Raw genomic sequence first — 26,329 nt, 5'->3', positions numbered from 1 at the left:
TATATTGTTTTCAGACTTGCAACAATTCTTGTAGTATTAAATTAATATTTAGGTGCGATCAATGTATATTTATAAACATTATATTGTAGAACAATGAACAACACATCATTTTTTTTATACGTTTATTTTTACTTTTAATAAAATATTTACACATGTGTATCAATGAATTATGGTTTATTATTGTAGCATTTATGAATATTAAGAAAACAGGTTAAAAAGTACTGACATTATTCCAGGAATTAAGTTTAACCCGTCAAACTGTAATCAATGTTAAGGATTGTTGGTGTTATATATTGTAATAATTACACTACTAAAACATAGGAGTGCATTATTACTGTTAACAATTAATTTCGATCACAATTTTTCTTCAAAATTTTATTATTCGTAAATCACGAATCAATATATTTTTACTGTGATCTATTTGCATGCTAAGAAAATAATGTACAGCGACTTAATTTCAACGATTTGCTTGAACGATTCATAACATGCTTGTTTTAATGTTAATCATTATCATTATTCAAGTAATGTACAATATTTTTTTTTAAAGAAAAAAGAAAAAAAACCGCAAAACTTACATTTTTTTCAAACATTAAAAACGCAATCGTATCTCTACCGCATGTGAACCTCACTGTTTGGTTAATTCGCTGACCATCAAAAGGTCGACGACGCGCAACGCAGTATTTACACGACAAATTACAAGATAGGTATACAATAATAATAATTGTTATAATATGTACATCGGTCAACGTGAAAGATGCCGTCAGTATCTGTGGCCGTGCGTGTGCCGTCAGTATCTGTGGCCGTGCGTGTGCCGGTCGGATTGTTTGCCGATTGAAAACCGATCGCTGTACTCGTCGTGGTCCGAGTGATGAGGGTGATGGTGCATAGACCGCGGCGGATGTTTCTCCGTCTTGTAGTGTATTTCAGGGGCGGCACCGAAGCTCTTCTGCCAATGACGCGTCCAATAATGGTTCTGCATCGCCACCTCTTTGGGAGTCTTGGCATCCCTGCACACAGTCACGCAGTAGATCAAACTGCCCATGAGTGTCAGGAACCCGAATATGAGGAATACGACGCCCAGCACCCTGAAACGGAACGAGGTTTTTAGGTTTAAAGGTTTTTCTCCCCACACCAACTCTCCCAATTTAACTCCTAATTAGCGATGGGCGTAAACGAGAGAATCTCGAAAAATCACTCGAGATTAAAATTATTTATTCATTTGATAAAAATAATCCTCTATTTTTACTAATCGAGATACCTTATCGAACGAATTACTTGAAATATGAACATACTCGTTGTAAACAAATAATCTAATTTTGCTTTTTTTCATTTGTCACTAATTAATAACATTAAATCACATTAAGTATTAATTATATTATTATAATTAAGAATAGTAATAACCATGCATTAATACTGCATAATTAATAAGTGTTTTAAATAAAAGAAAAGTATTTTCTTTTTTTATTAAAAATTAATGTCTATTTTTTATTTAGAATAACGCAGTATTAATGCATAAATCTTTTATTTATACTTTGTTCATATTTCATAACTAGTGAGCAAGCCTGTAGTTCAACCAATTTTTGCTGAAGTAAATGTATATTATATTTGAAATTGTAATGCATTATTCAATGGTTTATTTTCATATTTTTTATTTGGTGGGGAGGGGGATTTAAATTTTTTCTAAAAAATAAATAACTTTATAGTATAAAAAATTATATATAAGGTATGAATTAATAATTATATTACTATACAAATATTTTTATATAAACATTTCAACCAAATGATATAAATTAATGTTTTCTTTCTCTGTACTTTCGTAACAAGTCGTCTATGAACTTTGAACTTTTTTTTCTTCTGTGTGGGGGGGGGGGGGGGGTTCAAGAACCGTGAACCTTCGATTACGCTACTAATGTTAAGTCTGTGCGTGTACTATTTTTCATAAGCAAAAAATATACCAATTCAATTATTCGGTTAGTAATTGAAAGTGGATAATTCAAAATGTTTACTACTATTTCGAGATCTAGTGAATAACAGATGAATTATTTTTATCGCAATCGAAATATTTGGATTGTTGACACATAATCGATACGTCTCGATTGTACCCATCACCGGTACTCATAATATGCAACGTCTGCGCTATCGGTGCGCGACTGCCGGTCACTCACCAGACAAACATAGGCTCGAAGAACTGAATGACTATGACGAAGCCCAACGTGACCAGTATTAATCCCAGGTTGAGCAGCAGCATCAGGCAACACATTCCCTTGGTGTTCGGGCAAAACGGATTGGGTGCTGACATGGTCTCGATGGTGACGCCCGGCTTGCGCGTGATCTTGGACTTGACCGCGGTCACGTCGGACGGGGCGAGACCATTGCTGCGGTACGAGTAGTGGCTGGGCGCTGGTCCTCTGCTCCGGTTACTCCTGCTCGTGTAGTGGGACCCGCGGCTGCAAAACGATGATCCGTTTTAGTGACCGCCAGGATTACGGTTTTTGGTGAATTAGCACTTTCTTCTCTCTCTCTCTTTCTCCCCCTCCATACCTCATCCATGGGGTTTTGCTCTACCAATGGTGTCTCCAGGACCGGCGTTAGAAGTATTGGCGCCTTGGGCGAAACCATGTTTTGGCACCCTTGACCCCCCCCCCCTCCAACCCACTTAGTTTGAGTAGTAGTAAAATAAAGTTTTTTAGTGAATTTAAATAAAATTAGTACATATTTAGTATAATAACTTGGTATTATATCAACGCATTTTTGGACAGGTTTTTGTTTTTTCGTTGCATGAATATAATAGTTTTAATTTTGAGCTTGGCGTTTTTTACTTTTTCATTTGTTTTGTCGGGGAATATATTATTTCACGCCACCACTGCCTACAATATAGGAATACTGTGTTTCACTAAAAACTCATTTATTAAGACCAGAGAACAGAGTTCATTGTAAGTAACTAATAAGGAACCAAAATATTATGTAAAAATTAACTAAACAAAAAATATGAATATTGATTACCTGCAGTGTTCGACTTGGCAAAATTAAAGAAGAGGGACTCTATTTACTTTAAAAAAAATGAACGTCCCCCAAAACTGGCTGAGCGTTATGATTATAGCGTAATAATAGTAGGGGGACGCTAAAATTTCTGAAAATTAGTTGGGGTACTCTATCCTCTGCGTCCCTCCTCAAGTCGAGCACTGATTACCTGTTAACTGTGACTTGTTAATTTGAACATTTGACATTACACAGCAGATTGTACGTAGCGAGCGCTCATCGAAAACAATAAATTGTGCGTGTATGTCGGGCAACTGTGTCTTTTTGATTTACGCCACACACCGCGGTATTTTCGCCGTAAGGTCCAAATGGTTTTACCACCGCGTTTTTTTTACGTAATCGTCTAGTTATATAAATTTATTTGTAAACGGGTAAATATTTTATGAAAATAAATATTACGACTATCTATTAATTTACACAGACAAATGCGGTAGTATGTTTCTATGCATTATTTTTACATCAAAATCAGCGCTGTATGGACGCAGTACCTATATGAAGTAGAAAGCACAACTGTTATATTCTTACTTCCTGTAGATCGTTAATGCGTATTAAAAGATAAAGTAGATGAAAACAATTTTCAGTTTGACACCCCTTTCGTGCTGGTGCCCCGGGCAATCGCCCAAATCGCCCATAGCTTTCACCGGCCCTGGGTGTCTCAAAAGTAATGCATAGCGCGTCGTTTCGTCCATCTCATGCAACACGACAATATGATCAGCCGGTCTACAGTGCTTTTGGAGAAATACAGATAGGAATATAACCTCAAACACCTACCGTGTTCGACGGATTTAAGCCCCCCGGACTTTGATTTATTCCCGAAAATGAAGGGATCACTTGGAGGAGTCCGTTTTCCCGTTATCAATGTTCTAAACGAAGAACTGTGCTGAAGGGTTCAACGAAGATGGTGTTCTACGCGACATTTAAAAGCTCCCGAAACGGTAAAGGAGGGTGATATTATCGAAAGGCTGTAATATTGTATTTTTATTACAATTTTATTATTATTTTTATTTATACTTGTATTTATCCAAAGCGAATTGTGCATTACTTTTTTAATGATCGCCAGGACTAGTTGGATTCAACGCATACACATCCCCCCCTTGCTACTCCGTACAATAAATATAACGGTTTCGTTTCGTTTTACTCGTATATGTTTTCCAAATTGGTGTGTTGTTTCGATCTTCGAAATGTCGGGATGGTTGACGATCTACCCCTCGGACGACGAACGTATAGATCGGTGATACGAGTCTCCGTTTTCGACCGCGGGTGTGTGCTTCCAGCGTTCGATCGACTTTTACCAAATCACCGTTACAGAGTTCCAGCCTCACGTATCGAATTCGTTCCGGTTGAAAAAATGGTGTTTTATAAAGTTGAGCTGAATCGATTCCCGTTTGAATTCGCGTTGTAGCCCATTCATTGTAACTTCTTCACGCAAGCAAGCTTCTCTCGATTTCACGTACGCGTGAACGCATTACGTTATGTCGAACTCACAATTGTCAATAACCAACAGCTATTTTTCCTTTTTCACAAAATGTAAACTCCAAAATTATTCCACGCTTAACTTTACAAAATACATTTTTTAAATGAGAATCAAATCGGCTACTTCCGTTCGATCAATACGCTACGCTCGTAGATCACTTCGTAGATCCTGTTCAAAGGAAAAACGGCATTCTAGTATGTCGAACGTTGCATTTCTTTGTTAGGACGCGGAACCATTACTCTTTCCTCGGTGCAGTTTTACATTTTTGTACTGCTCATATCGTTGGATCCCAATATTATTCCAAGCCCCTCCCACTCAGTTTTAACAAAGATGATGACCATTTTTTTTGTATCAAAAATTAATTTTTTTTATTATTTTTTATCTAATAGAAATTGCAAATTCGCACATTTCGTAATTAGATCAACGTTTCGCCCTTCACCTACATAGTACCTACCTCTTTAGCGAGAAATACTCATATCTCCCCTATTGAGGCTAACACTGTCCCATATATATTGTGATAACACAGTGTTGTCGCTCACCTCATCTCGGACGGTGGCCTGTACGCGGCGCTGGTCACGTAAACATCCGAATCGTGATGACTAGCCGCCGACCTGGCCCGGGAACTACTAGACGGTCTTTCCAGGCTCCGCGACCTCTTGGACCTGGGCGTCCGTTGACCGCGGGATGATGGCCGGTCCGTGGCGATCGTGTACTCGGACAGGGTTCTCTGACTGTCTTCGCCTTTAAGCATTACATACGGGTATCAAAGGTGGTACAATTATTGCCAGGGGGGTATTTAGGTAAGGTGATTTGGGTGTTAGAACATCCCCCCATCGACCGTATTTTATGGTATTTCACCAAATTGCAAACTTACAGTATAATTTGAATAAACGTTATATACAACTTTTACATTTTACATATACAATCTTAATGATATAATTTTCATTAATATAATAATTCATATAAATACATGGTATTTATTTATGTAATACGGTGGTGGGGCAGAGCTCCCCAATTACCATAAGTTGATTAAATTTTAAAATACCCCGGTTAAATGAATCGTGGATACTCCACTGATTATTGCATTATAATTGTATGGACGTTTCTCCGTAAAAATGAGTCTATTTCAATACTGTTGTTTAATTATTGGGTTATTAAATTAAAGCAACGCGCTGATTTGCAGAGAGACGATTGACCAAAAACGGAGGTGAGCGTAAGAAAAAATTTCGGGGGGTTTGAAAAAAAAATAAAATGTTGATAAATTGCATCTCTCATGGGGAAACTTTGAATCAACCATTGAATTTATAGGTCAGGTTATTTTTTTATTACATGTATTTCGAGAGGGGGTCAAACCCCTAAACCCCCATGCGTCCGCGAACGACTGAAAACAATCGTTCGCCTTTTGCAAATTCGTATTTTCAGAACGAAACAAATATAGCTTGAGGTAGCGAGCTTAGTTAGCGTCCAAGGTTCAACTAGAATTCGCATTATTCATGCGTGGTACACTAAGCGTTCAACGATGCGAAGTTGTCGTTAAATGAGAAGTTACGTGGAAAATCATTAATGGCATCATGTAGAGAGGAAGACGATTTCTCGCGATAATCCGTGTTTCAACGACATGAGTTTAACAATAGATCTTACCATCGGTGGAATAGCCCCTGTGCACGTACGGCAGCGTCTCCGAAGATCTGTGATGGTGTTTGCTCCCGCCGGGCGTGGCCACGTAATGATGTTTGCTGATGCGCTTGGCCATTATGCCAAGTTAAAAGGACCCGCCAAACAGCGCTCAGCACGACCTGTAACATAACCAACAGATTCGCGTGAAAATTTAGAATATGAATACAGAGCACAACACGATAATGTTGCGGTGAGCGAGATCGCTTAACAATATTGTCGTTGTATGCGTACATCATGATGTAAACGCATCAAGATATCGCATCATTCATATACGTACATGTATAACGTTTAAATCTAAACGAGCAGTGGAATGGAATGAAAACCAGTCAATCCTGAGAGTGCCGTTATTGCAGGAAGACCCAAAGTCTGCCCTTTTGGAAAAAATTGTTTTCCATATTAAAATATGTTCGATTACGATCATTTCACAATTTAAAAACCGTGTTAATTAATTGGGTACATGTTAAATGATATCAAATACATTTTACCACCGTTTATTTTGTGGAGTTCTCACACAAATCAATATATCACACCACGTTTCTTTAATACTGACGACTGGGGTGTGTAAAACGCGAAACTAGATCAAAAACGATGTTACACATCGAGACTCGTATGAAAAATTCGCAGTAAACAACATACGAGTATAAGTTTTGACATTTTTCGAGTTGTTCTCAAGAAGATTGGATAAAAATCGAGTTTTGAAGATCGAAAAAAAAAATTTCAAAAGTATCTTCTCATTAGGACCATGCTAGCAAGTACGCTTACACTCTATTGACGCTGGAAAATCTCTGAACAACAGTGCCGTGTACACACGCTGTGCCTGTGTGTATTTATTTTGCGATTATTTCATACAAAGAACCCAATTTTAATTGAATTCAAATACTCCCTTGTATTTTGCTGCGCCCTTGGCGATCGCCCATTTCGTCAAACTCTGGTCACGGCAGCTTTGTAGGGCATCGTGGACGCGAAATAACCGTTTCCATTCAATTATTACACCGACGAAATAATTGGTATATTTTGCAGATTCTGTCATCAACAACGAACTGTTCACGTGCGTAAATATTCTCAGTACAACGAAGAAATGTTAATGCGCGCGAAGGAAAATACATAGCTTACAACCGCGGTTACCGTTATTATATGCGGTCGTCGCGTTTCGTTTTCGCTTGTTGCAATTTTTTATTACCATCTCCGTTTACCACAATTATATTCTTGCGTTTAGCATATTTTGAAGAATCCGCACTGCACTGTAGACGCTCGAGGACGCGCAATGGACCATAAACGTTTCTTGTACACACGTATAGTGTAGTTGTCAGCAATAATAATAACAATGTATTCATCTATCGCACTGCAGCGCCACGCAACAAAAGTAGTTTGATGAATTTCGGTTGGTGGTTGTTCAGCAATAAGTAGTACCACTTCCTCGTTCCCTTTACCTTCGTCATCTCGTTATGTTAAAAAAAAAAAAAAAACGATGGCATTATTATGTCTACGTACTCATATACGTTTTATCTGATACGGGGAATATTTTTCATAATTACTCGGTCTTCGCGCTTATTGATTGTTTATCAGCTGTGCCGTATAAGTGCAAGTGACAGTCTATTGAAAACGGCACTTACCCCTCAATTTTTGGTGTTCCAACGAACCGTATATTACGCAATGTCGAGTGACAACTATGCCTCGCGTTTACGTAAACGGTTTTTTTTACATCATGAACCAAATGGTCGTAAATTGGCTACTGCGATTGCATTTTTTTTTTTATTATACGATTATATACTAATATAATATTACCTTAAAGCCTATGTGATGGCAATAATTTCCGATACTACACACCACGAGGACTTTAACACGATTGCTTATAAACAATGAGGAATGCCAGTTGGACGCACCTAATAACTACCTACAGCTAAACAAATAATAAAAAAAAGAAAAATACTCGAACGTTTATGATCAAAATTTGGAAACCTGGGGATGCCTACAACGAGGTGATCGGAACGGAACAACTGACCGATAGTGAGGCTCTGAAAGAGTAAAAAATCAACTTCGCTGACAATGTTACATATCTATATAATTGCAATTGTCATTTACGATAAGGAATAATCAGATGGAAATTTTTTACCATTGAGAAAAGCAACAAATAACAACAATCAGGTACGTGCGTGTACGAGAGTGTACGGAACGGCAATTAAAGAAAATAAATCGAATATATTTTCATTGTATCCTATTGAAAGGTGAAGAGATACTGCACTGAACGAGACGCGTTACAGTTTAATTATTACAGTTCATGGTAATTATCATACTTATTAGATATAATTTTGTATAAATGTAATAAAATCGACTATTATTAAATGTTGATCGTTTATGGTTTTATATTAGAGGCGATCAACATGAATATATTCATATAGATAAATACAATAATATCAAGAGCTGAAATGTTTATAAAAACATTTTATACAGGGGTGGACCGACAGAACGGGTAGATGGCCATACCCATCCAGGCCTTCCAGAAATGTTATGTTTGGGCCTCAACCTAAAATTGCTCATGTGGCACGAGTCGTTTGTTTGTTAGTTTTAGAGTTTCAGTCCTCAGTCAATTTTATAATTAATTAATTTTTTCTATTTTCTCTCGCGCACAAACGCAAAAACCGCAGCTGACGCGCCCTGGCGCGCATAACCGTAGATATTTCACGTCATAATATTATTGTTCTTCATGTCATTTACCGTTCTTTTTTTCTCTCTCTCTCTCTCTCTATTATCTATTACACTTTTGACTTATTCAGTTCACGTTGTCAATAATAACGTCCGTATATCGCACTGACTGTTCAATCAGCCATTGTTTAAAAACAGCATTTCGATTTCATCTCGGGTCGATCGTGCGCGTGCGCAGGACGCTCGCTTTGACACATTCATAACTGTCTTCGCGCGCACCGATCGGTTTTTGCGGTAAAAACGTGTACGAGGTACCGCTCGTACTCGCAGTGCTATAGCGGTTTGTCATTTTTTTCGGTTTCGTTTAATTTACAAATCGTTTATAAATAATTTACGTAAGAATTCTTAACTGTTTTCGGATACACACGGTTTTTTTTTAAAATTATTTTCGAAGCGTTTCCGTTTTTTTTTTTCGAAAGCATACCGTTCGGTAGTATACAACAGTTCAGAGGTTCAAGACTTGAATACCACTTGGACTTTCGGTATTTTTTCCTCTTCTTTTTTTAAATTTTTTTTTTGTTTTGTCGAAAAACACTTCTGGTCGGCTCGCTGCTGCCAAGGTGTAGCGACAACGTGAATATTCTTCCTATCGTCTATTATTTTCGTACGAATAGGGTCATACGGAAATTCCAGTCCGACGAAGATCATCACTTTAATACCATGTAATGTTGGCGGGAAAAAAAAAACCAATAAAGATAAATCATAAAATATTAATCCGCGGCGGACCGAAACACGTTGACCGAAAAACTTAGATATTATACATAACAACCAATATCGTTGACGACTCAACGGGTCATCGTGTCAGTTTGTAAAATGTATATTATTCCATCACAAATTTAATCCAAACAACTTCGGCATGTAATTCGATATTTTATTTTATGTTCACTTAAAACATTTTACTTTTTCGATATTATTTTCGTATTCGCCGAAAACGATCTATATTAACGGCTAACTTTAAATCTACGCTACAGGTTTTTTCCATTATAGTTTTCTAATAACAACCAATCGGTAATAGTTCTACGTCCGGACCGGAAAATAATAACCTTATGTGTATGGAATGTAATCTTGTGGAGTAACGCGCTACATCTCTTTACCAATTTTACGCGTATCAAGTCCGTGTGTTCGTGCGCTGTTACGTGATGAAAGCACGTAGTCCGCAACAGTCCCATAAAACCATATTAAAAAGTACGTATAATATGTTTACGTATAGTCGTTGGTCGTTCCCGTATAATACAATAATATGTCCATGCAATTAAGTATTAACTATCGTTTTCGTGCGTTATTTTTGTATTCTATTATATATTTTTTATTTTTCTATACGCCACGGAACTGTGTATAATGTGCTGTGTGATCCAGTCGTTCGAACACCCGACATTCCTGCTGCCTTCTTTTCGAAACCAGATACAATGATTGGTATGTTGTTGCGTGGTTTTACATTGTTGTGAAGCTCGCTCGATGATAATTGTGGACGAGAACTGTATATATCATTATTATTATTTACCGTATAGGCCTGCCGTTCTTGGGCGACCGTCCGTGTATTGGTATAGTATATATACACATAATACATTAAAAACGACATTTTGTTCGATAAGCTTGTATTTTTCGACATTATCACACGCAGTCATTATTCGATTAATCATAGCGCATTATTATTGTACAAAACTCGTTATAATTACCGGACGGATTTTGCGTCAGCGACCGAATCAAGTGTTGCATGTACTATTATTGTTATCGCGGCGTGTGTGTAGGCGTGTAGTTACATCTAATTTGCATTTCTGTTATATGTACAGCGCGCGTAAACGAATTAGTGGACAAGATGGTAACCGAACGCACATTATGCATTGTCTTATAAGCATTATGGCTTTATTTTATATTACTATAGATAGTATTTACAAAAAAAAAAAACAATGGAATTTCATTAAAAAAAAAAAGAAGATAAATTGACGTTTTCTTATTGTTTTCTCGTAAGCGGTTCGATTTTCGTTGACTTACTAGGTTATTATGATTAATGGTATTGCTCTCAACCGTTAAGGACGAAAAAATAATCTTCAACTTTAACGTACACCCATACACACACACACACACATACACACACACATACACCACGTAACATTAAAACATGATCATAACAAAATATATTTGAATCTCTAAACCTGTCTTCGGATACATCAACGAACGGTAAACGCGTGTTGTTTATTTATTAATCGGTTTGTGACCCACGATCGAAGCAGCGAGTTGAACTGTTCCTGTATACACACACGCTACGAGTTCATAAATCTTTGAACCTCAACCAAGTGCTCGTGCGGTTAGGTTACACGATAACCATAAGAACAATATCGTTATTGCGCGTACGCGTGCGCCGAGAACTAAATATGTATATTTATGTATACTATATGTATATTATGTTCTTCGCACTAGGAAATGTAACCCGTACACGCCTCCCGTTTACGTGCATCTGAATCCCAACCCGTATCGCGGGCTAATAGCTTGCGCTCGCGGTCCGACCTCTCATCATTCGCGCACGTCTGACAGATATCTCTATATTGTACGGACCGTACTGCGATGTACATTACACCGTTATGTTAACGTAATGCAGCCGTTGCCCGGAGTACGTTCGACAAGAATTTATCGATATTTATTTATAACGCGAACGTGCCGTGACTTTTACCCGTTCGAACGTTTGCGATAAACAAAAGATCAGTGGAGGCGACGACGATGACGTACCTACTACACACACGTACAGGTATAATTATGATCGCAGTGACGTCGTGACGGTGACGGGGCGTGTATGTCTGTACGTATTATGTTCAAAGACGAATGATGAGAACTTAGAATCTCCGGCAGCGCAGTGCACCTACGTAGTTGTTGCGATCGGGGTTAAAAACCCACCAGCGGTGCTTGACGGTTGTTACCGTAAATGCGCGCAACACGGATGGTTAATCACGCCGCGTAGGAGGGAGACGAAGACACCATGGCTGTGCGCAGTGAGTTATGAAACTAACTTCTGAAAATTCTGGAGAAAACTGTGTATAAGACGTGTTTTAGTGGTATCAAATAGGATCCTGATGATGATGGATTCCGCAAATGTTTTTGGACCGTCGTTTAGACGTTGCGAACAAATGTGTTTCGACATCGTACGAGTGTGTGTAGCTAACGTATTTTATTTTGTATTTTTCCGCATTTTTTTGAAATTGTACGTCATAAAATTTTTTTCATTTGTACGAAAGAAAAATGTCACGAGTTCATTATCATGTAACACTAATACGGAAAATGTATCGACGGAACATTTCTATATGGTTTTCCAGAATAAAAAAAATCAATTTTCAAACTTAAATCACAATACGGATGTGTAGAAATCGCAATAATTATTATTGTCAATTTTATTGATTTCAACAGTCATATGAATTTTTTTTTTAAATATTGACGTCGTTGGCCGTAAAAAATGTTTAGGGCATTTGTTGCGTCTTATGTATTAAATGGATTTTTTTTTCTAGGGCATCAACATCCGGGCCCTAGTAACAAACAACAACTGATACGGGAGTACACAACACGCGGTTGGAATATAAAACGCACGCGCGTCGTTATCGCGATTTACAAATCATACGTTCGTGTTTTGTTGTGTTACGATATTGTTTATTGTGTACTGTTTATAATATCCTATAGTATTATGTACTTTCACTGTGAGTATACACATATAATGTATAGGTAAACAATGGAGTCGAACAAGAAAGCGTTACTTGCGGTGGATTCAGCGGACGCGGTGATCTACGCGAAACGTAGGAGGAGCGCGGGAATAGAGAAAAAAAAATATAAATACGAGCGGCTATTACAATATTATTCGTGTACACCTTCGCGACGCAATCGGATTTTTGTTGTATATTCCTCCGGAAGGAAATCGCTGCGGTTTTTTTTTCCATCCATTAATTTCTCCGTCTCTTTCCGTCGGTCGAGGCGCATCATAATAATATACATAGATATAATTTTTATCACGCAGCAGCAGCAGCAGCAGCAGCAGCGGTGCGCGCGTACATACAAATATATACATGTATTATTCCTTTTCCCGATCGTTTGTCGGTCCGCGACGATTTTCGTGCGCGGCTTCAACGCTCATCGGTACATGTATATTATCGTTATCGTTATTATTACTATTTCCACGACACGCGACACGGCCAATTGATCGGTGCTGCTGCTGCGTGTGCGTGATCGTTACGCCGAGCGGTTCTCGAAAGAAAACCGGAGGACGAGCCGCAGAAGAAGACGAACGAATACGATCGACGTGGTGTTTCACGGTCACGGGATTCACTCCGGGACAGGACTCTCCGGAACGAAGCGGCGACGGGTGGGATAGGGGAGAGAGATAGGGAAAAGGGCGTCGACGACGAAAGTAAAATCTCTGAACGGAACGCGAGACGCACATCATTGTGCACATCGTTTTGCTCGGCCGCGAAACAAACGAACATACAATATTCCCGTTAACGTGCGTGTACAATTATTTTCGTACGCACGCGACAAGAACGCGTAACAGGAAATTACAAAATCTTTTTATCGCGTCGTATTGTGCATTCGGTACCGGTGCACACGCGAAATATTATGCACGCGCGTACGTGTGTTGTACGGCCGACGACAATGGTGCGAGTGAAAGTAGGTGTGCTCCGTGGGCCATATAACCGCCTACGACCGGTCGGTATACGCACACGCAGCTGTGGGCAAACTTGTCGCGCGCGGATGATGTCATTGCAGCTCGCGCACACACACGCGCATGTCGGTCAGACATATTCGTGCTTGCGCGTCTATATGAACGTGTGTATAAAATACATAACATAAACTATATTTGTGGGTGTGCGCGTTCAAAGTTGTCGGTCTTCTACGGAGACGGCGCAAGGTCGTCGTCATTGCATCCGTTCCCCCCCCCCCCCCCCCCGCACGTTCTCGGCCGCCGTTGTACACTTGTCGCACGAATGTGTAATACGTGCTAAATATAAAACCATCACCGATGTACACCTAAAAACTTGTTCTCGCTCCGGTCGATTCATATTTAGTGACAATACACATGGATGTATGTTGCATGTAAGGGGATTTCGAAAACCGTTTTAAACTGGTCGTCAGGAGTCTACTTTATATCGATTCGAACCGCTTTTTTCATCTCGACATTTTGCAGGACAATAAAACTAAGCAAATCGAAAACATAAAAATCAACAAAAATTAATATTTTGGTATGTTTAGTTTACATTTAAAGTAAAGTGGTGCAAAATCGACCCGACTTAACTTGACTTTGACTTTGACTAAACTTTACGAAGAATTCAAATAAATTTTAAAAATATTTATTGCATCAGTAGATCGATCGGTACCTAGGAAACAGAAAACGTCTATGTTGTGCGTGTGGATCGTGTGGAACATCATAGCTTCGAATGCCTTTGACGTTAAAACGTTCACAATCGATTGATTAACTCGCGGTGCGCGCGTTACACCTGTCGTCCGTCGTTACGGGCCCTCCGCTAACACCGCGCTTGTTACCATGTACACCATATACCACTATTACTATTAATAATTAAATAAATTATTATTTTTTTATTTGACGATCGCGATATACAACGAACGAAAGCGCGTACGTTTTACATAACAACGACGCAGGGTCGCCGAACTACTTTTTAGTAGGTGGTGCAAACATACATTTTTAACCATCCCCACCTAGATACTTTCAAAAATATTATTTCCATTTAGGTATAATGCCAATAGGGGTATAACCCTATTTGTCCATACAGTTACTTGGGCACCAATGATCGAAATATTATCATGTTCATATTAAGTATATTATATTAAGTATTAGGTATCTACTACTGAATACCTACAGGCTACCAAGTGTCAGTGTTTCAGACCCAAAACTCGCCCAAAACCAATTTTAAAATTTGCAACACCCTAAGTACGTTTTCGTTGCCATTGTAACGACGTATGACGTCTCCGAAAATGTTGCTGCACTTCCCCACGTATACCGCTAAAACTACTAAAGCTGTATAATCACGTGCGTTTATCAAACGTACAACGTGCAGATATGTGTTATAGGTGTGCGGAAGTTGCAAAGGCAGCGGATAGGGTGATTTGTTGTATCGCGCGTGGCGTACGTATACAAGTAATGTGTGGTCACGGTACCGTCCGGCAGGAAACCAACACTACCCGTCCAATGAAGCGATAACAGCGACGGCGAATTAACGGTAACGAATCGAGTTCCGGGTTGCGCACACTTGTACTGTGTACCACATTTACATATTTTATTCCACATTTCCACCACCTCCAACACTTGCGCGTGCATAGTGCATAGGGTCGGTTCGTTTGGATTTACACGCGAACAAATACGTACGATAACCGTGTAGACAAGCGTGTACACGCTCTATATACATATTTCGGTTGCCGTTCATTGAGGTTTTCTCGGTTCCCTAGACGATTCTGAGCGGCACATAAATCACCTAGACGCGGCGTACAATAGAAACATCTCGTTATTATTATATTATATTATCGTTATTAAAAAACGATTTGTCCTATGCGTACAGCGGCGTGTTTTGCATTGTGGACGTTATATTGTCTGCACCGGGAACTGCAAAACGGTCAGTGAACTCTTATTATTACATGCCTTTACAAAACAAACCCATTTCACGAAAGACTCGTAATCTCAGTGTACAGCGTCGGCTGGCGTGTGGGAGCGGTTTCGCGTTCACATATATATTCATAACAATAATAATAATAATAAAAAGAAAAAAATTAATAGAATAACAATCTCTTGCAGCCGCATCTGCCGCCGCCGTCAACCGTACGTTTTTATGTGTGCGTGTACGTGCACACCTGTGTGTTAACTTGGCATGTGATTAATATGCGATTTGGCGGCGCGCGCAAAGAGGATATAACAAATAGTACGTTAACGTTTAGCGAGGGACGCTACCGGGCCGGGTCCAATTAAAGTATTAAAATAAATAGGTACTACGTCCTGGAATGACGGCTGTAGTTCAACAACCATCGACTCCGGGTCACATGCGTCGGGGTGTTTTAAACGACACCACTCGTTAAAACCCGTATCTGGCAACGCGCTCGCATGCACCATGGATCGCGGTGTTCTTATACATCGCTTTTTCATGGTGGATTGTGTAGGTCGAAAACTTACAGCAATACAATAAATACGCGTCAATAAAACATAGATCGTTATAATATCTATCGCCTGCAGCTGCAGCGGTTTATACATGCACCGATGCGCGTATTATTGCTTGTAGCCACCACGAGTTCAGAATTGAGTTCAAACGAAAATCCGTATAGTTCGTCGAAGTATGTGACTACGTATCTCGAGAATAATATAATGATATCGCTGCCGTTGATTTCCTATAGTCATCAGAAAAACACCGATGGAACCGCTGCTGCAGGTATACGTTAGAAATAGTTTGTCCGATTGGTTTGACGATCGGTTTTGTCCTTGATTTATCTCGATTGTCGCAAAACCATTTTGTCGTTGTAACATCACGATACGAAATGAAACGTATTATTGTTCCGGCGCTAAAGATATTTATTTATTTTTTGTTTAAATGCGGCTGTTTTGATGGGTCGACCGTAGCTTTTCCTCCGGGTCCGGTACGCTAGCCTATGTCGGTTGTATCTCAAACACTGCGGGGCTGCGATATCCGTGTGCGTTCGAACCAATACTGGATTTGTCCGTCGTCAATATTGCACGCGGATAGTTAGCATTTGACGACCGACATCAGCGCATACAATGGCGTATGTAGTAGGGCAGTGTTGGTGACGATGAACAGTGGATTAGTTCCTCCATTACGACGATCATGACTGTATGAAAATGTAAAACGCTCCGGAAAAATAATTCCACCAAACGTAATACACGCAATATACGCATGTACGATGTATGACTGTTCCGGTCTGCAGTGATGGTGCGTGCGTTGCAGATCGTAGGTCCGAGACGACGACTACGGCATCCACTATTATACTAGCATATACGATTATGTCGCACCGCGGTAGCCGTGAGTCGTGAACCTAAACAGAAAAATAAACAAAGAGTAAAATGCGATTTTAGACACGCACGCGAGTAGCTGCAGCATTGTTCCAGAAAGACCGCGATTCCGTCCATATGTACTTAGCAGTTTCTCTCTGTTCGTGTACCGCTGTCGTTCAGGACGTGTAGTTATTATCCTCTAAATTCGATCTCTCGACCGGGTTAAGTCTGCGGGTAGATTACAGTCGAGACAGTGCACGAGAGTCGCTTCGTTTCCGTTCTGCAAGCACTGAGGTATGTGCAATATACATATCGCGGTTATAGGCGTTACCGAAGCCGTTGCGAACATTAACCGAGTTTACCGCCTTCGGCTAGGAGATTATCATATTATTATTATGCTCTTTGATGATTCCCGCGAGCGGTTGACAAACGATGGGCATTACGGTGCCATCGATATAATTTGCCTCTCTCTTCTGGATAGTATTATTATTATTATTATTATTATTGTTATGGACGGTACGTGTGTGCGGGTACAGTTCTGCGGGTGTGTCGCGTTATAATAATCGCGTCGACATAGTCATACCGTACGCCGTCGTATATCCTGTTTTGAGTTCCTTTTTGCGTCATCGGATGAAAAAAAATATGTGTTATTATTGTTATACGTACAACGCGTGCTTGTACACCTACGTATGCCTCGATAATGGTCAGCACACGTTTCGGGTCGATTGCTTTCCGCTGTCCGTTAATTATCTTTACAGGGGTTTTTTTTTTTTTTACTAATATGATTATTGGAATGGCGAATAAATTTACACGTAAACCTAGATTATATTGTTTTCATATGCTGTTCAATGTGTGAGTACGAAACCGTTCATGCGTGGTTACCGTTTTGCCTTTCAGACAAATCAACGTCTGCGAGGAGCCGCGATAAGTGACGAAATGTTTTCTTATTTTCGATATTACGTTCGCTCTAGTAAAATAAAATAGATTGAACATTTCATAACGATTGATGCGAAACGCGAGCGCGTGGCTTATACGTCGTGGTCAATCACGTGTTTCGTTAAACGAATCGCAGAGAAAAAAGTTTTTGCTAACACCATGGTTCGCATGATAAAATGAATTATTATATAGTTTGTACTACATGTTATAACAGTGACTCCCAAGGTGAACACTGCCTCCCTCGCTTTAAGGCTTTTTATCTAAGAGGGTGTTAAGTAGGAGGGGGAAAGGAACGATTCTTCTGTCACTAACATCTTTATTCACGAATTGTTTTAGATCCAAAGAAAAACTATGTACCCTCAACTTTGGAAAGAAGTGAAGTTACTACTCCTTCAACATGATTTGGTGATAAAGGCTTTAATGCGGTTTAATAACCTCACAAAATTAAGAAATTTATTAGAAATATGTGAAAAGGAATATTTAAGACTGGTGCTAATATCCATTGAGCTAGGTTTTATTTCATGAGTATGAAATCACCAACCTAAAGGTAGTCTTTAATCACATATGTTTATTTTGTGTAATTGTTTTATAGAAGCAAATTCAAAATCATTTTTTTAGTTGACATTTATAAGGTTATAAGGTTATAAAAAAAAGTTTACAGTGTAAAATTAATTTTTTTTTATATTACTTAACTGGTTAATTAAAAAAATTACACTGTTAGTTTTCTTTAACAAAAAGTTGAGAGGAGATGATGAGAGATTTTTAAATATCTATGACATGCGTTCAACTTCATAAGGTTGAAAAATACCGTTTTATAATATAATCTTCGTTGTCTCACGATCTCGAAATAACGTGTTATTGTGGATTGTGAAGACTATGTTACAATATTTTATTTATACATAGTAGAAGTATGTTAATAATTTAGTATAAATATTAAAAACACTTTTGAAACGTGTATATAAAATATAATTTACAGCTCGATTCGTTTCACCTTGTTCGCATCCACTCGAGTGGGCGCCGGAAAATCCATCATCGCCGTGGGATTACTCGTAACAGACTATTTTGTTCGTTAGTATAAACGCGTTCGCCAATGAAAAACTCATACCACGATAGCAAAATAGTATTATACCGGCCAACCCTCAAACGCATTCCAAAGGATTTTTTATCGTCATGTTTTGAAACGAAATCAATCCTTTAAAGGTGCGTCCCACACCTGTCACTAAAAAAAATAAACACCTAGGCGTGCCATCCGTTCGTTATTTTATCAATGCATTCCATGTTTCATCGCGTGATCTTAAATGATATCATCATCGGACAAAAAAGTATTTAGTCTAATTATTATTTTCTACGTTTATAAATTAATTTAATACTATTTGAGCAAACCCAATCTCTTTTTTTGGATTAATAATATCTTACGATTATCTCATCATATAGATGATGTTTATTCGTTTAGAATATGGTTTTTGTAAGCATCATATATACGCATAGGACGTGGCAGGGTAATAATACCTACGAAACTGCGTGTGCGAAAAACAAAAAAACGTACTCCATTTATATATTAAATTTTCATTATAAAATAATAAAAAAAATTTGATTTGTTCTTTGCACTTGTGATAGGTATAACTCGGTAAGAAATATTGCTATAATGTTTTGTTAGACAATCGTATAATATGGATAGTAAGAATATGATTTATAGATTTTAAACTACATAATATTATGACACGTTCACCTACACGATAAGAGGTTTTTGAAAGTTGAAATTTTAACAAAACCCACAATGGTCGTATGATTTTCAGTTAATTAGATTTTTGTACGGTAATCGACTAGGATATTTGTTAATTTCGATAGATATTTTGTGATTGCTCGGACGGAGAAAATTACGTTCACTACGTTCAACAACGCGCACGCATTGTGCGCGTATATTTACTGTGGTCAACCGAAATTATTTTATACCACGAATTTCTTTTATTCTAATTATTTTTTAAATTCTTACGTTTTACCGAATTCAATAACTATACAAGTTAACTCTAAACGTCGAACGCAACGGATTCATATAGGTTTTTTTGTCCGATCGTGTCTCAAAATAAAATAATATTATACGTGAACAGTGTGTAAGGCTGCGCCACCATCAGAGAATAGTAAAATGTTTAGTTTTTCTCAGCTTGCCTCGCGTCATAAACGTACGGTGTAAAATAACGATCGTTTATTATGGAACACTACCTATATATGTATCATATCGAAGACTGAACGCGCATGTAACCACAACCTTGACGTTGTGATTTCAACCGAGCGGTGATTGATTCCCCATGCAGTTGTACCGAAACACATAAATACATTACGGGCGACGATAAAGATTTTTGCTAGAACGAGTGGTAAGCACAACTTTATGCGTTTTCGGCGTACAGCAGTCGTATCACCGGTGCCCGAGTGTTGTTTGTGAACGAAATTTCCCTATTTCGGTTGGTTCACTGCGCGCACGTGCCATTTATTTTGTATTTTTATTAATGATGGTTTAAATTAAATTATGAACCCGTGCGTACACAATATTATAATGCACACCTAGTATATTAATAATTACTGGTCACCCGTAGGCTATATTTATATTGTTCACACGAATTCGATGATTTATCATACGCGTATGTATATACATTATAATTATATTTTTATGACGAAATCTCAATGCCCGTTGGTGAGATCACTAATAATATTTTCATATGATATTGCGATTAAGTGGACTTGCGGGTTGACCACGTCTGACCGTTCGCGGTCATTATTATTATTATTATTATTATAGTACTACAACACCACTGTTAATAGCGCAAAGCGACTATATTTTGACCAAATTCGGTCACGCTGTAATATAGTAACTATATGCGAAGGCGTGACTAGACTTGAGTAGCAGCGGCAGCCTAGTTAAATGTCTACCTTAATGAGCCGACATTTTTTCAAACTTAGGAGTTACAAGTTATAATTTTTAATTATAGTAAAAAGAAGATTATTTTTCTGCATTTATTGCATGCATATATTAAAGCGTTTTCGCTCATTTACAGCCCTGGTCGAAATCCATTTTGTCTTAAAACTCGGTCGACCGATGTCTTTCGAAAACTGCAGTGGTACCTTACTGGCAACCTAGGCTGCTACCGTAAGCACGCCTTTAATTATACATATAGTTACTATGTCACTTAGACCAGTAGAAGAGGTAAACATAATATTATATTTTTGCTAAAAATGTATTGGCAAATGGACAACTATGAGAATCGAGTGAGTACATAAGATTTCAATTATTATTCGTGACCACTGTATATGCGATTAAATTAGGTTACTAAATCATGAATGCAGTTTCTTTGATCGTTTATGTATGTGTTTCTTGTTTGTTATTATGTATAAAATCGACACATGAAATTAAATGGAAAAAAGAAAAAAAAAGTAAACGTTTAATAAAACTATTTTGAAACTAGAAGAATTTTTTATACGCGTTGCCCAAGTGTTCGTCGGGGGACTTATGGACTACATTAAAAACGTATGGGGCCCGACGTTTAAGCCGTCTTATTAGATTGTGATCGTGATCGATCGGATAAAATACACGTAAAACGACTTTGGAATGCGAGAGCTACCCTGTACTTTGTATACCCTCTAACCTGTCTTTACCGATAACCACGTGTATACTGTGCCATTAACATAAAACGAATCGTTTAGAAATGAAATTCGTGACTGCGGCACCGCGTTGGGGCTTAGCAAGCATACGCGTTGTTATGCACGGCAGTGTGCGCGATCGAAAAAAAAAATGATTATATTATTAATTATTATTATATATTTTACGTATGGGTAAGTGGCGTGCGCGGATTCGTATCACAGACGACGTGTATGTGTGTTTGCAGGTATTGGGCTTGCAACACGTGCGTATAGAAAAATCGATTTTCAAATCCATTACAGTCACGTTAGTTAAAATATTATTTTAGACGAGCGGTGCAAATTACCGGACAAAAGGAATACACGTCGTCGTGTATAACACATTTTTCTCATGACCGCACATCGACCGTGAGAGTCATCTTATACTTATGTATACGTAGTATACGAGTATACAGTGGCGTCGAACACATATCGCAAGTTGTGTAAATACCCTAGAACTTTTTTAGGTGGTGGGTGGGAGATTTAATGAGTGCTGGATATATTTTGTTATTTTTGTATGATAAAATATTCTGTAATATTATATAATTACAAGAGAGTAAATACTCGTAGTTCACAGGTATACAATACTTGCTATTTAATTATGATTTTTTGGTGAGTGGATGGGTACCCATAAGTAGAGTTTACTCCAATGATATAAAAAAGGTTCGGCACCACTGCAAGTATATGATGAATAAATTTGTCAACAGGTTACAACGCTGTTGACATCTCTCCGCACCACGTGAGGTGAGTGTAAGTTCCCATACAAGGGTAAGTATACGTAATAGTAATACGTTAAAAGTATACATAAGTTCTTACACGAAAAAATACACCTTTAACATGGAAATTCTTATGCGAATAAAAGTGAAGAGGAATAAGAATTTCCTCCCATTTTGTTAAAACTTAGGACTAATGATTTATAACACGTAAGAAATTTCATTGATATCCTATATTTTCATAGGTAATAGAGATGAGTCTAGAAATCAGGGGCGCTCGCTAATAGCTATAGTACCGATTGTAAAGTACAGAAAATACAATGCATTAAATTTTATCACTTCGCAGAAAAATGTATATTTATATATTTTTTTTATAATGGAGGAACTCACATACCGGTATATTTTTGTTCGTGTAGGAACATGCAAAACATGTAACCGTTCACCTGCTATGTTTTGTGTGGGAACCTAATCACTTGTCAAACACCAAATTTTGCGTCTGGTCAAAACGAGCAGCAACAGATGTGTGTAATAATAATACTTACACAAATACACTATACAATGACATCATATTTATTTATAGATGCATAAGCCAATCAGCTTTTACAAGTATGACATAAACGGTAATAAAATATAAATAAATATATGGTTAAAACAATAATAAAATATGACATGATTATGATACCAGAAATGAACAAAACTCGTATGTTGTAGGTAATTAATGAACATTTTATCGAACAAGATTCTGCCCGTTTTAAATGTAATATTATTACAAAACGTGTTAAAACTTTTGATCGGCCAGGATGCTTATTCCTTCCATTGTGGACCGTAGGAACTCGAATACTAATACGCTCGAGGTACGCTGCACGAAATATTAATAACGTTAAATAATTAAAAAATTAACGTCGTATACCACATGGGCATACTGAGCGCGTCACGTCCACAAATGGTATTTTTTTTCGACTCGTTCCCGATGATCCCTACAACATCGCGTTCTACGTCGGGATATTCTGTAATACGTTTGTTCAACAGACGTTGGAAGCACTCGAGGCCACGTTGTCGCGCGCACAAGACAAGATAACACTATCGTAAACACCTGTACTTCGCCGTCGTCGACCACTTCAACGATCCTGTACTATTATAACGTGTACAGGTTAGTTACCGGGAACGATTAGCTCGAGCTCCGCGGGAGGCCTATAAGTGCGTGTATGTGAGTAACTATGTGTATGTGTACCGACGGAAACGAGGAATTCCAAAGTTGCCATGTCAAAGATCGGTCCATATCGTCTCGTCTATACAATTATAAACGATATATACTACGAGAAATAAACAAAGAAAAAGAGATGAAGTATATATACGTAACGACTGACAAATTATTGGACTATGAAGACAAAGAAAAAAATCACGGTTCAATGAAGTATTTTTTTTTTTTTTTTTTGAGAGAGAAAGATCTCCTCCCTTATATATACTTGGACGACACGAGTATATTATATATATATATATATATGAGACTCGCGATCGTTGGTGTTCTGATTTGTTTATAGTCGCTTTAGGTAATCACACGACGCCGCGTATTCTTGTACAATTCAGATATTTAATAACACATTAAAATTGCTTGTCTGTGGGAAATGTTAACAATTTTATCTTGTTTAAAAAAATCGTTGGACGAAAGTATGTGCCTTCAATAATTCCTTTGTGTTAGTTGCAGCAGCATTCACATTATAAATGCAATTTACGCAATGCACAAGATTCTTACAAAAGTATAGTTTACTTAAAATTATAATTAAAAAACAATAATAAAAATTAGCTTGTTTGGTTAGATGTGAATATAAATTAAAATTCTATACGTTCAAATTAAGACAAAAACCGAGATCTTTCGAGCAGAATTTTAATTTATAAATTATTGTGTAATTAGTTAAATGCTTTCTAAGACAAAGGAAAAACGTTTTGGTGAAAGATTCGAAATTGCAACGTTGTTTATGGATGAAATCATAAATCTTAAATATACATAATTAATTATAGCGGATACGTCTTATTTGTAAATACAAATTATTATAATCATAATAATAATATTGTTATATTTTTTTTATTTTACACATAATTTTTGAAGCCTCGAAAAAATAATTAGCATCGACTACGTTATTAGTTGGATTTAATTTGACGTGAAACGAATTCACTCAACGGAGAATACTTATCTCGAACAAATATATTCTAAATTATATAAACATTGTATAGTCTGAAACAATATAAAATCAAAGTTGTTTGAATGCATATAAAATTAAAACACCATTCAATGATTGGCGTACATTAAAAATTACCATATCGATTTATTTGCAATGTTCAGGGGATGTACCTACTTATTCTTTTTTACAGGTGCAACGATAAAGGATTTATCAAAAATCACAATCTTAAAGGTCAAAATCGTTTTAGGATATGGGCTGGATTTATACATTTTTTTTTTTACTTTTTGGTAACTCAGGAAATATTTTATTTCGTTGATATATTGATTTCGATCGAGGTATATATAAATGAATGTAGTAAAAATATATTAAAAATAATCGTGCGCTTTTTTTAATGTAATTGTATTTATCTATTTTTGTATCGAAACAGTGTAATAGCTCCGATAGTAAAAAATCTCTACGGCGAGGCCGGGTAAATCTACTGGTACGTGTAGTCTCATATTGAAACGTAACGAAACATATTACAAACGTCACCGTAACGGTTTGACGTGCACGAGTTTACGGGTAGGCGTACGTAGAACACCAAAAACGGTTTGATGAATCGCCGAGAATCGTTTACAGAAACTTTGAATCGGCCATGCAATTTGCATTACGATTTGAAAAACGATAATATTTCGTCACACGTCGTTTTGCGGAGGACGCGACTCGGTACGGTTGAATATGTGTAGAGGCACACGTGTAACTATGAAATAATAATAATAATAACGTCCGTTGACGGTATTACGGCATCAATACCGACGACCGGTCTATCGGCAGGCGTACGTGGAAGTGAAGTCACGTGAAAGCATGCGCACCACACGGGTGATTAGCGCGCGAATTCACTCGCGCTCGTGGAACGCGTTGATGGAAAAAAAAAATCGTTATTATGTAAACGGTCGATCGAGAAACGACTTACGTTATTCGCGACGGAAGACATAATGTTGTTAGTGTTGTGTGCACGTGACGGTGTGTTCACAACGGTTTTTATTATTAACACATCATTGACGCGACGGAGAGAAATTAAATCGAATACAAGATTAACGAACAATTATATAATCCCGACGAAAATCTCACCGTGTCCGAAAACGGTCGTCAAAAATAACGAAGACGAGGTAATTAATAGGATGGTAATACGAGAACGTAGTGCAATTGAAATGCAATTGCATACGTACATGTACATTTACCGCACGGACACCGCAGCTGTACAACGATGTTCGTATACAAATATTATTATTGTTACTGTGGCACAGTCGCCGGTTAGATAGGTAAATAAATATACGCTCGACCGTTCTATATATCGCGAAATATACACATGCGTCCTTGGACTACCATAATCGGTATGCGAACGCATATACGTAGACGTATCGTACATGTATAATGATAATAATATGTATGATTTAACCTTAATTTGGCCTTCTTTTAAAAACACATACACACACCGAAACCTATTCCAGTGGTTTTTTTTTTTATTAGTTTTTTTTTTTCGTTTCATTCCATTCGAATTGTGTTTATTTTTATTTTTATTTTTCAAAACGTTCTATTATAATCTATTGTCTATAGGTTAATTGTTACTAACTATTGCTACACGTATATATACTTATCACGGTTCGTGTCAAACTTACGTCATTTTTGTTTTCGGTTTTTTTTTTTTTTTTTTTTTGATCTTGTAAACAAATTGTCGGCCGAAACTATGCGAGCTGTTGCACGGACACGAATCGGACACGTTCGTACCGCAATATCATTATTTGAACAAACACACACACACACACACGACGTCGATTTTGTTTTTTACGTTTTGGAAAACGAGGAGAGAAGGGAATACGAATGTTTACTGTACGTGGACGCGACCGCGAGAGACTTGTGCGCCGCGATCGACCGGCGATATTAGCGTGAAGCTCGTTACTGCGGCGGTTTCGAGCAC

The 26,329-nt window shown here is 37.8% G+C and overlaps 1 protein-coding gene across 1 annotated transcript; it reads right to left on the bottom strand.

The window, feature by feature from the left end:
- Positions 1 to 157: 157 nt before the first annotated feature.
- Positions 158 to 26,329, bottom strand: LOC112683081. Its single transcript, XM_025553945.1, has 5 exons — positions 26,031 to 26,329; positions 6,155 to 6,309; positions 5,053 to 5,254; positions 2,166 to 2,447; positions 158 to 1,085 (listed from the first exon to the last, which is right to left on the bottom strand). Exons 2-5 carry the CDS (start codon positions 6,264 to 6,266, stop codon positions 788 to 790), a joined length of 894 nt encoding a protein of 297 aa, XP_025409730.1. The 5' UTR covers positions 6,267 to 6,309; positions 26,031 to 26,329; the 3' UTR covers positions 158 to 787.

The sequence above is a fragment of the Sipha flava genome, unplaced genomic scaffold, assembly GCF_003268045.1.
Source record: "Sipha flava isolate LNK unplaced genomic scaffold, YSA_version1 218_pilon_pilon, whole genome shotgun sequence".
Lineage (NCBI taxonomy): Eukaryota > Metazoa > Arthropoda > Insecta > Hemiptera > Aphididae > Sipha > Sipha flava.
The sequence above is the reverse complement of the archived record's forward strand: the minus strand, read 5'-3'. Positions and strand labels throughout refer to the sequence as shown.